The sequence below is a fragment of the Rhipicephalus sanguineus genome, chromosome 1 (genome assembly GCF_013339695.2).
Source record: "Rhipicephalus sanguineus isolate Rsan-2018 chromosome 1, BIME_Rsan_1.4, whole genome shotgun sequence".
Classification (NCBI taxonomy): Eukaryota; Metazoa; Arthropoda; class Arachnida; order Ixodida; family Ixodidae; genus Rhipicephalus; species Rhipicephalus sanguineus.
Genome location: NC_051176.1, coordinates 287942856 through 287955394, shown reverse-complemented (window position 1 = coordinate 287955394; position 12539 = coordinate 287942856). Strand labels below are relative to the sequence as shown.

Here is a 12539-nt window from a genome sequence, read left to right as displayed (position 1 = left end):
CCGTCATGGCTACTGGCGGCGCTGACTGACGCTCCCACGTTTAAATGTACATATATACCCTATAATGTGGACGGGGGGATGGCCGCCGCGGTAGCTCAGTTGGTAGAGCATCGGACGCGTCATTCGAAGGTCGCAGGCTCGGTCCCTGCCCGCGGCAAGCTATCTTTTCGTCCACTTTTTTCACATTTACCTTACATTTACTACTAAAAACAGCCCCTATACTTTCCTTGGCATTATTGTCTGTTAGTGCTCATTAAAGGGATACTGAACAAAATTTTCGCCGCCGAGATAAATGGCCCAATTGAAAGATTGGGTGCTGAAATTTTTGTAAACAACCTTCATTTCAGCCAGAGACTAGCAGAAAATAATGAATTTAATGCATTTTTTGCAAATCGGCGCGTCTAGTGGCCGTGCCGCGAACTAGAGAGGAAGTGACGCGAAACTCGGCGGATACTGACTTGCCAACCGTGCTCGCTGCAAAATCGCTTACCAATCTGCATCGCAAGCCGCCACCCGCTGCCGCGCGTCTCTCTCAAAATGTGTTCTCACGGTCGGGAAGGTGTTCTTGAGAGGAGAGGTGGAGAAAGGGAAGTGGCAGGGCAGGAGAGAGCGTGCCAGTTGCCCCCCTCTTGCTGGAGCATTCGACGTCACGGCTGTCGACAAGCGTACTGGCGTGCAGCCGCCGTGCTCTCACAATCCTCTAAAAATACGGCCGACTGCTCGAAATTACGTGAAATAAACGCTGTTTATAGGAATAGTCGTGTCGTCCGAGTCGAATGCAAGTGTTTTCATAGCTTTTTCAATTTTTTGTTCAGTATCCCTTTAATATTGCCTATAACAAAGAAAACGAGCCCTTAAAATTAACACTTCTTTCCTTCATTCATAGTGAGGGTCTCATTCTGGCAGACTTGATGCTTTCAGGTGGTATGTGAGGGATCATTGGTCAGTTGCCAGCTCATAATAAGTTCACGTGCTACGTGACGCCAACAGGCAGAAAAAGAGTGTTCCACACTCGCCGTCATGGCTACTGGCGGCGCTGACTGATGCTCCCACGTTTAAATGTACATATATACCCTATAATGTGGACGGGGGGATGGCCGCCGCGGTAGCTCAGTTGGTAGAGCATTGGACGCGTTATTCGAAGGTTGCAGGTTCGGTCCCTGCCCGCGGCAAGCTATCTTTTCGTCCACTTTTCTTTCTTCACATTTACCTTACATTTACTACTAAAAACATGCCCTATACTTTTCTGGGCGTTATTGTCTTTTAGTGCTCATTAATATTGTGTATAACAAAGAAAACGAGCCCTTAAAATTAACACTTCTTTCCTAGTTGTTTAAAGCGGCGCGCTGCGGAGCCAGGCGTCGAAGGTTCGAATCCCGGTGGCATGCTTCAGAAATTTTTTTCTTCTGATTTATTTTTCTTTCTGGCTTTTATTTATATATACATACATATACATATTTGGGACATGATGGCGACGAAAAAAACCAGCCAAGAGTGTTCATATAATTGCTGTCGCAATAAAACCTTGTTTATAAGCCTTTCCAAATGCTTCAGAAGTACGGACTGTTGGGTGAGTTGATAAGTCTCTTTAAATGATGGTGCACGAAAAGGACAGTAACACAGGAAAGAAGAAACATGAACACAGTGCAAACAGTTTGAGCTGTGTTCATGTTTCTTCTTTCTTGGGTTACTGTCCTTTTCTTCCACCACCGCTTGAAGTTTCCAAATGCCTATTTTTACTCCTTAGCTAGTGAGAGGCTGCTTTCAGTGTCTTTGAGATTGTAACAGCCATTTGTGCTATCAGATGCTTTGGCTGTTGAACTCGAATCACTAAGTATAACTGCGTGGCCAATGCTGATCACCTTTGAAATTTACGGTAATTATGTGAATGTTCATGGGCATTGTATGTGTGTCAAGGATATCTGTCAATGAAAAGCTAATACAGTGAAACCTCGGTGATAAGATCACGGCTCATACGAGTTTCGGGGTGATACGAATTTTTCGTTGGTCCCGGCCAAGGCCCATTGGCCTCTAATGTAATGGAGTACGGTTGTTGCGAACCGATTTTCACCCAGCGACGTTTGATACGAACGTACGCAACCGCCCAGGTACGAAAAGGGGCTGTCCGCGCTGTCGCGGAAGACGCGCCAAGCACGTGCGTGCGCGGCAACGCAAGCATGGGCACGCGCCGCACCACCAAATCGTCAGAATCACGGTGTAAGAAAAACGGGTTTCTTACGGTCAGAATAAACCTTCAGAGACGCGTCACGGCTTCCGAGGTTGTGTGCGCGAATCTTTGAGGCTCTTATGTGCCTCCGTGTGCCTTCGTGTTTAGATTACAGAGGACATTAGCGCCATGCTTTTTTTTCTAGCGTGTCGACGCGGGCTGCTGTCGTTGTTACTGTGTTTACACGTGCCTGCCTCGTGCATCAGACATCCTATGAAAGGTGGACGAGGACCGAAAGAAGGCAAGGACGGTCTTGGCGGAAGAGTCAGGTCTCACAACGTCAACATGCGCGACCGTTGAGGTCGCACTTATGCGGTCACGGCCATAAATCTCCCAAAAAACGTCCCCAACACTTCTGCGATAACAAAATCATAACACAGGACCATGATTCTGTAATTTTGTGGCCTTGATCCATCGCGTCAAAGCACTTCTTTTGTTACTTTCGCTGCAGTACTCTGGTGTCGTGCAAAAAAGCATACTAAAATTTGGAAGGGGCTACTGCTGTCGCGGGTCACAACGCACCTGGTTTAATAATTAAATATACGCGTACGAGCCATATATTTACGATTGCCGACATCTAAAAACTTAACTGACAATCAGTCAGGGTTCTTCCTGACGTTGCTGCGGCCCTGAAAAAGAATAAATGAAAATGTACACCAGCTTTCTTTTGTCGCATGCTAATTTTCCACGCTATCTGGTGATACGAAATTCGGATGATACGAATATTTTTGGTGGTCCCGTGAGATTCGTATCACCGAGGTTTCACTGTATGTCATCTTCTACAGCTTCTATTTAAGTATCTTTTATATTTTTGTTTTTGTCGCTCAGCAGTTCAACACTAAAACTGTTGCTGGCATTCACTCTGTGATGTTTGTGGCATGTTACTTTTTTTTTTTTTCAGGTGGAACTTCAGTGTTGGTGAGAACCAGCTCACTGTGTTAAAGGGCTTGATGGCCAGTTGCACTGGAAGCAGCAGCGAGAGTAGTGACACAGACTCCTATGTGGTGGAAGAGCCATCAAATTGCTCGAGTGAGGAAGGCTGCTCTAAGGAGAGCCTTATTCAAGTGGTGGTGCCAGAGGGCCTGGTTGCTGCCACCAGTACAAGCAAGGGATCACTGGAATGGTCTGTCAAGGTGGATAAGCTTCTTTAACCCACAGGCTTGCAAGAGTGACAGTGCCCTGCTATTTTTCTTCTTTTGTTTTTTAAAATTTTGAGGCATTGTTTTGATTTCTTTTTCTTCTAGCTTCCCAGCCCAGTTGTTGGAGCATGGCATCTACGAAATGGAGAGTTGGAAGTAGTTGACCTCTTTGAGCATAGTCGCATCCTCGGTCTGGACGGCCCTAACCAAAGCAAACAAAATAACCCTGTACTCTACCTTGGTAAGTAACATAACGTGGAATATTTAATCGCCTGCTGTGGTGGCTTAGTGCATGGGTTCATAAACATGTTTCCGCAGAACCCAGGGCTTCCATGAAGGACATTCTGGGGTTCCGTGAGCGGTCAGAACAAATGCGACCCACCCCTGTTTTATTCCCGTTAGCCACTCACTTATTGAATTAGACAAGAAAATTAGCATTGGATTTTGCATTTAACAAAGCCATCCCCTGCCACATCCGCACATCGGGAGCTCGTGGGTAACCAGAGACCCACGCGGTAGCGGCACGCAAGCGCGCCATGAAATTTTTGCAATTCACAGACCCGCTGTGACAGGGCGCACGGAGTGCCGGTAATTCATGCTTGTGAGAGCTGTTTGTAACACGTGTGCAGGAATCAATTTGATAATTCTACAAGCCGAGACACTGATGATCATGTGGGCTGTTTAAATGGCACTAACGAGCATGCGGGACGTGTTATTTGGGGCTCATGGTGTGCTGGCATTCACATGGCACAGTTTTTTCACACAGTGATTTGTAACTGCACTCAGCGAGTTTCATTTAAATCGATAAAGAATTAAAAAAAAAGTTTACAGGTGCAGTGTCTCCCCTTAATGTAGAGTCCTTAACTATAAGTATACCTCATAATCATATTGTGGTTTTGGTATGTAAAACCCCAGAATTTATTTTTAATGGGAGATCTGTCACAGACACAGAGTACACTTGCCTTTAACCCAAAATTTCGTCTTCATTTATTGGAATGATATATTTCGTTTGTAAAGCTATTTAATGACAAATCTATGTTCAGGACTATTCACTCTACAGGAGATTTTCCTAATTTAGAGCCATCTGTTGACAGCAACGAGAAGTTGCTGCCCAACTATATGAGGCAGAGAGAAGTTTCTCTCTGCCTCATATAGTTGGGCAAGTCGTGCCATTTAAGTATGCGCATGCAACTGATGCAACATCCACACGCCCATGTGCTTGAACAAATTTGCTATTTGTGTGACCACACAGAGCTTGCATGGTTATTTGCGTGGAGCAAGAATTCTTGAGGAGGCAAAACAGTGCTCGTTCTGGTGTCCCAATAAAGTCACGGTGTCGGGCATGGTGCCAATGCACCCTCTGTCGTGTGAGTCAGCTTGCGGACAAGGCAATACACATGCCATGGTCTCCAAAGAGGCTCGACATTTAAATTTCATTTGGTGGCGATTAAATTCTAGTGCTTTATGCCAGAATGGGTGTGTTTCTTGCGCCTCCATGATGGCTCCAAATGCCTTGATAACGTAATGAAAATTAATACGTTACTTACATGGCAATTACCTGCAGGATGTAGGCAACTGCCATCGAAAGCGTGATATCGATAAGTAGGGTATCATTTGTTCCAGCGAATGGCACTACTTGTCTTGATTCTATTAGTTGATATTTATATTGTTATATTTACTGCTGTGCCCTGTGCCTTTGAGGATTAAAAGCATTGTTAGTGGTCTGTTCTGGGAACCGTTTACTGTAGTATCGCTACAGGTGTTTCACGATAGCTTGGATGCTGGAGAAGAACAAAGTGTATGGAATGCACTATGCCACTTCTCCATGCTGCCCTCTAAAAAGTACTCCTTGCAAACGTAGTCACGAGGCATGCGCTCTCAATCTTTCTTTAGGATTGCTCAAAACCTCACTTACAATCGTACCGGGTCACTAAGATCTTTAGTAACAATCACCATTTCCTTGAGAAATGCATAGCCACTGCTGCATTACGACAAGACACATTTTTGCCCCATCCTCGCCTTTGTTGCAGCGCAAAAAGCACACGCAAATGTGAGAGACTGGCACAACGTGGAGGCATACACAAGTTCTAAAGAGAGACAGAAAACCTGCAGATTACGAAAGAAACCTCGACAACTTCATGCCCAAATAGGAAGCTTTCCCTCCCAATGTCACCTATGCATGTGATCACATTACATGAGAACCTGTGGTGTCGGCAGACAGCATCTGCTCCAGTGCTACTCGTTCCAAGTGCTGCATAGCACATAATTCGGGCAGCATTCATTAATAACTGCAGCTAAATGGTCGGTCAGTTGTAGTTATTGACAATGCACAAGGAAATCCATGAAAATTTATCACATACAGTAAAACCTCGTTAATACGTACCTGCTGGGAACGCGGCATAACTACGCACTAAACGTAGTACGCATTGACCACCAAGTACAAATTTCCATCTCCTGACGTGCACCATGGCCACCAACAAAGGAATAAGTACAGTGCCACAGCAAATATTGCCTAAAGTTGTAGTCACCACGTAACTCACAGGAGTACGGCCACTAGCGTGGGTTCGGACTTAGCGAGCCACCGGGCCGCGTCTGCCGTCGCCTCGCGTGAACTAGCGCACCGCTGCACACGCACGTTCGAGCGCAAACAAGGCGCCGAGCGTAACGCGTCAAGTACACAGTACTGCTCTCGAAATCCGCAACACTTTATTGCCTGCGGCAACACCACAAAACGCAGTACAACGCCCGCTCCCAAAGGCGGCGGGAGAAGCAAAACAGGCTTAACCACGCCACGGGCGAAAGTACAACACAAAGGGTGCCGCGAGCACGTCTCCGCGGGCAAAAGGGCTCACGGCGACACGCCGCTGAGGGAAACGTTCCCTCGCGACTATGCTGCGTGCTCTCGCGATCAGCGACCAAAACAGGGCCCGATCGCTCGAGCAAGGGCAAATTCCGTTCGCGTTGGCTTCGATAGGTACGGTTTCGGCGTAGTAAGACCCCGCGCGAATGCACCGCACCGCTCTTCAGCCTAGCGTTCGGAAAGGACAACGTAAGGTAAGCGCTCGCCGCTGGCGCAAGGCACCATTAGCGAACTCCGTCCGAGCGAGCTAGCCCAAACAAAGGAGCCGACGGACGGGAAAGAAAAGACGTGCTCACCTTACGAGGTCCAGAGAGAGTCTGACTCCCCCGCCGCGCGCAACGTCTTGCGAGACGCGAGCACGCGAGACTCGAACGTGCGCCACCGTCGCGATCCCGGCGCCGGGGTGAGGGGGTTAACGTCACCCCCGCTCGCCCAGCGCCGTAGGACGGCGGAGGAGGGGAGCGACATGATCGGACATGAGGATGGCAGAAATAGGCGAAAAACCCGCGCAATGGCGACGGGCAAGCCTCAATCCCCACAAAGTGCTCATTACAAAGCCATTTCTTTCTTTTTACCAAAGTGCAGAAAATATTCTGGCACTCTCGCACGACCGTCCGATAGCACACCATGGCGACGCCAAGGAGCATTTTGAAACTACTGCGGGGTCCGGGATACCGTGGCAAACTGACACAGTGACAGAACTGACATAATCGGCTGTCCATGATACATGTGTACCGCAATTTGCTACTAAGCAAAAACTGACAGCTTTTTTTGAAACGCGGTACGGTCGCAGCGAGCTGATTGTCTACTGGCTAGTTGCGTGCAGCCGTGACTTCCGAGCTGCTTGCTGTAGAATATGCCCACTACGCTTCAGATCATGCACAGATGCAGCGAGTTGCCTGTTGGCTTAACACGGCGATGACGAGCATTCTGCATGCGCACTCCGCGAAGCTCTAGTGGTCCTGGCAACGGACGGAGGTGCGTTTGGGCTGTCGCCTAATAAAAGCCTGCAGTATGGTTACGACAGCGCTATGCATGCTGTACCGTGCACGTGCGTTTAGCTTGATAGTGGCAAAACGGTGAGGTTTTCGGTTCCTGCGACCGGCAATGCTCAACTCCGCAACAGTGAACTGCTTTTTGTTCCTGCAAAGGTGGCACGCGCTTGAACACGGTCCCCGCACAACGAGGCGGCAGTGATCGGCGGCCCAGCGTGTTCAGGTAGTCGCCTACTAAAAGCGAGTGCAGTAGGCTTCAAGTGGCGCTATGCCGCAAGCGTGTCCGAGCAGATAGCTGAGGATACTTACTGTGATAAGGTTTTTTGTCGGCGATAAGTCGTACTAGCGCGTTTGTCAGTGGTAATCGCCCCGCCTACTTCTTTCCCGATGATTACCCGCAAAGGCATCACCGCGATCGAGGCAGAGTCGAAATAATTGATCGGCCGATCTCCGCACTTTCCGAATGACTGAAACCGGTTGCGGCACATTGTGGCGTCGACAAGTTCAGCGGCACTGTAAACTTTTATGGCACAAAAAAATTTCATGGTACCACAGGGGTATGCGCTAACCATAGGCATAGGACGAACCGCTATGCTTAAAGCGATCAGCTAATGCATTAATCTCTATGAGAATCATTGGGGATTCGTTGCAACTACGTTTTAAACCGTTATTACGTTTAAAGCGGGTACATATTAACAAGGGGTTGACTGTATGAGGCGATATCGTGATTTTTGTGCATTGTTGCATGTACTAGAAGGATGGTCACATGATTGACGCATCATCTGTTGTTTACTGCGGTGAAAACTCTTTATTTCCTCCTTAACACAGCTGTTACTTATCAGGCCGCCCGTGGCAAGCTAGCACGCTGTATCAGATTCCTCTCCTTAATACTTCTTTCTCTCCGTGGTTTAGTGGTAATACTGGAAGCAGCATCATGTCGTTGCCTGTTACATTGCCTACATGTTCAAAGCAGTCAGGAGTTCACCGATGAGGATGGGTCAAAGCGATGCAGAACTTCCTATCAGCGCTTGCGGCTTCAACATGGATTTATCACTGCTGCCTGACAACTGTAGGGATCTTCTTTTAGTTTCCATATCACACACACTGGAGAAAAAGGATTACAGTCGATTAAACTGACATAGGGCTTTTGAATCGTCATGAAGTTCATGAAAGGCATTTACCCTCACCCTCGAGGCATGTTACCCTCACCGAGGAAAATACTTGCCAAATGCTGTCTGGAAATCAGTGTTTCTTGCAGCAGTATCACCACACCAAGTGTCTCCCCATTTTCTCTAAGGCATTCACCAAACCAAAAGAGAAAAGAGGATAATCAGCAACATGAAAGTGAACCGCTGCTGCTACCTGTGAAGCGACTTTTGAATGGTGCAATGTGATTTTAGCCGGGCCAGTGGTTATACCGAACATGTAAACAATGCGTAAAGACGTAGCAGACGGAATTAGGAAAATCTATAGTCAAATTGGACTCGTCCATAGGTGCTTGTTTTGCCTTCTTCTATTTTGACTCTTAGCTCTGATTTTATTGTGTGTTTATTACTACACCACTCTGTCAGGGCTCTAATTATTCATTTCGCAAGGTGCAAGTGGCATTTAATGGCAGATGTGTGTTGTGGATACCTTCCCGCTGTTCGGCAGCCATTTGGCACCAGCTACACGTACAGCGGTTGGGAAAATCCTGTGTACCAAATGATGCCATGTGTAGTTGTGTGCAAGCAGTGGCGCGCACCAAAGTGCTCATTACAAAGCCATTTCTTTCTTTTTACCAAAGTGCAGAAAATATTCTGGCACTCTCGCACGACCGTCCGATAGCACACCATGGCGACGCCAAGGAGCATTTTGAAACTACTGCGGGGTCCGGGATACGTGGCAACTGACACAGTGACAGAACTGACATAATCGGCTGTCCATGATACCTGTGTTACCGCAATTTGCTACTAAGCAAAAAACTGACAGCTTTTTTGAAACGCGGTACGGTCGCAGCGAGCTGATTGTCTACTGGCTAGTTGCGTGCAGCACTTCGCCTACTTGGCACACGCCGTGGACTACCGAGCTGCTTGCTGTAGAATATGCCCACTACGCTTCAGATCATGCACAGATGCAGCGAGTTGCCTGTTGGCTTAACACGGCGATGACGAGCATTCTGCATGCGCACTCCGCGAAGCTCTAGTGGTCCTGGCAAACGGACGGAGGTGCGTTTGGCTGTCGCCTAATAAAAGCCTGCAGTATGGTTACGACAGCGCTATGCATGCTGTACCGTGCACGTGCGTTTAGCTTGATAGTGGCAAAACGTGAGGTTTTCGGTTCCTGCGACCGGCAATGCTCAACTCCGCAACAGTGAACTGCTTTTGTTCCTGCAAAGTGGCACGCGCTTGAACACGGTCCCGCACAACGAGGCGGCAGTGATCGGCGGCCCAGCGTGTTCAGGTAGTCGCCTACTAAAAGCGTGCAGTAGGCTTCAAGTGGCGCTATGCCGCAAGCGTGTCCGAGCAGATAGCTGAGGATACTTACTGTGATAAGGTTTTTTGTCGGCGATAAGTCGTACTAGCGCGTTTGTCAGTGGTAATCGCCCCGCCTACGTTCTTTCCCGATGATTACCCGCAAAGGCATCACCGCGATCGCGCAGAAGTCGAAATAATTGATCGGCCGATCTCCGCACTTTCCGAATGACTGAAAACCGTTTGCGGCACATTGTGGCGTCGACAAGTTCAGCGGCACTGTAAACTTTTATGGCACAAAAAATTATCATGGTACACAGGGTATGCGCTAACCGGTAGGCATAGGACGAACCACTACAGCTTAAGCGATCAGCGAATGCATTAATCTCTATGAGAATCAGTTGGGGATTCGTTGCAACTACGTTTTAACCGTTAGTACGTTTAAAGCGGGTACATATTAACAAGGTTTGACTGTATGAGGCGATATCGTGATTTTTGTGCATTGTGCATGTACTAGAAGGATGGCAACATGATTGACGCATCATCTGTTGTACTGCGGTGAAAACTCTTTATTTCCTCCTTAACCGACTGTTACTTTATCAGGCCGCCCGTGCAAGCTATCACGCTGTAGCAGATTCCTCTCCTTAAATACTTCTTTCTCTGTGGTTATTGGTAATACTTGGAAGCAGCATCATGTCAGTGCTTTATTGTCTACATGTTCAAAGCAGTCAGGAGTTCACGATGAGGATGGGTCAAAGCTATGCAGACTTCCTACAGCACTTGCGCTTCAACATGGATTTATCACTGCATGCCTGACAACTAGTAGGGATCCTTCTTTTAGTTTCCATATAACACACACTGGAGAAAAAGGATTACAGCGATTAAACATGACATAGGGCTTTTGATCGTCATGAAGTTCATGAAAGGCATGTTACCCTCACCCTCGAGGCATGTTACCCTCACCGAGGAAAAGTACTTGCCAAATGCTGTGGAAATCCAGTGTTTCTTGCAGCAGTATCACCACACCAAGTGTCTCCACGCATTGTTCTCTAAGGCATTCACCAAAACCAAAAGAAGAAAAGAGGATAAATCAGCAACATGAAAGTGAACCGCTGCTGCTACCTGTGAAGCGACTTTTGAATGTGCAATGCTGATTTTAGGCGGGCCAGTTGGTACATATCCGAACATGTAAACAATGCGTAAAGACGTCGCAGACTGAATTAGGAAAATCTATAGTCAAATCTGACTCGTCCATAGGTTGCTTGTTTTGCCTTTCTTCTATTTTGACTCTATGTGAGCTCTGATTTTATTGTGTGTTTATTTACTACACCACTCTGTCAGGGTCTCTAATTATTCATTTCGCAAGGTGCAAGTGTTGCATTTAATGGCAGATGTGTGTTTGAGATATCACATTCCCCGCTGTTCGGCAGCCATTTGGCACCAGCTACACGTACAGCAGTTTGGGAAATCCTGTGTACCAAACTGCTGCCATGTGTAGTTGTGTGCAAGCAGTGGCGCGCACCATTTAATCACACTGCTGGTGTCCTCTAGACTTATCCAAGTTGCATACTGTTGTTGCACAGGTATGCATGACAGGCAGCTGTATGTGCAACATAGTGGCAACATACACTCTGAAGTTTCTGGAGGATACTCGCAGTTGATTGATCCTCACCGGAGCAACTTGCCACAAGTTGAATGGAAACCCTATCTTGCCTCAGGTAAGGAACATGCCAAAATATACCACAGGAATAGGACCATGCAGGAGGCCTTTCAACCTGTCTCTTCATAAAACTCAAGTGGCACCACATTGGTATTTCAGAGCGGTCTAATTGGAGAAAAAAAAGCAACCGTTCCTTTTTCTTTGGCATTTTTACTGTTGAATTGCTTGCAGATTTGTGAATGGTGCAAAATTGACTGTTTTTGGGGTGTGTCTTGTGAGCAAACTTGCAAGTTCGCATAGTAAATATGAATTTCTAGCGAGCAGTGCATTTGTCAGGGCTAGATTTTGGGAGCAGGTGCAGAAATACATGATACTTGCATATATACTAAAAAATAATTAATTAAACTGTGATATTGCTGTTGTGTACCTACTAGTATATCCCTCTTACTGTTTATTAATGGAACTATGCTAGCACGATGTTAAAGATCCTGATGCTTTTCATGTATTTGCATTATTTTCATATCTTTTTGGCAAATGAATACAAATTGAAATTGTAAATGCTGCATGCATAGTGCCTCCTGATAGTGAAAGGCATGGACATTATCAGTGGGATGTAGCATTGTCGACAAGATTGTAGTGATGCTGTGTATTCAAGGAATTTAAGGAAGGAATTGCAGGCAAGACAGATGATTATTGTTATTTTGGGGCAAGATATCTCGAAAGTGTGTAACTTTTTCTGTGGTGTAATAATCAATACATTATTGCAAAATTAAAAAAAAAGAAAGAATTCTGAAGCACGCTTTAGCATTCTTAACTTTGTGTTTTTCTCTAGTGTCCCATTAACACAGCTACTAACCTGAAAGAGTTTTAGTGAACTCTCATTCAACAAATTTTTCTTTGCAGCACCAAGCCGGACACCAATCATCAACACTGGCAATAAAGCAGCACCTCCAATGCTAGAAGAATCTAGTTCTTCCAGGAAGGCACTCATGATTAAAGATGACATTCTAGACTACCCTTTTGGTAAGATGATGTTTGTTCTCTGCTGTGCGTTCAATCTACAAAATTTTTGTTTTACTGCTTTCCTGCAATGTATATGCTGGGAATAATTATCAACAAACTAGATAAGAACTGCTGTTACACTTTGTGATATGTACTATATGAAAAAGTTGAGTGTAAGTTATGAAGTTGCTTAGGCAGAATTT

The 12539-nt window shown here is 46.4% G+C and overlaps 1 protein-coding gene across 3 annotated transcripts in view; it reads left to right on the top strand.

The window, feature by feature from the left end:
- Window positions 1-12539, top strand: part of LOC119379211 (eukaryotic translation initiation factor 2-alpha kinase 3) — a 423415-nt gene that overhangs the window by 14452 nt on the left and 396424 nt on the right. For 2 of the 3 annotated variants that reach the window (XR_007414840.1, XM_037648433.2), the window contains exons 5-8: window positions 3129-3360; window positions 3472-3607; window positions 11258-11392; window positions 12238-12357. Coding sequence is in view for 2 of the 3 variants with exons in the window: in XM_037648433.2 (XP_037504361.1) it covers window positions 3129-3360; window positions 3472-3607; window positions 11258-11392; window positions 12238-12357 (623 nt within the window). In the remaining variant the exon portion in view is untranslated. The remainder of the gene's footprint in view (window positions 1-3128; window positions 3361-3471; window positions 3608-11257; window positions 11393-12237; window positions 12358-12539) is intronic. The other variant, XM_049411906.1, reaches the window with a different exon arrangement.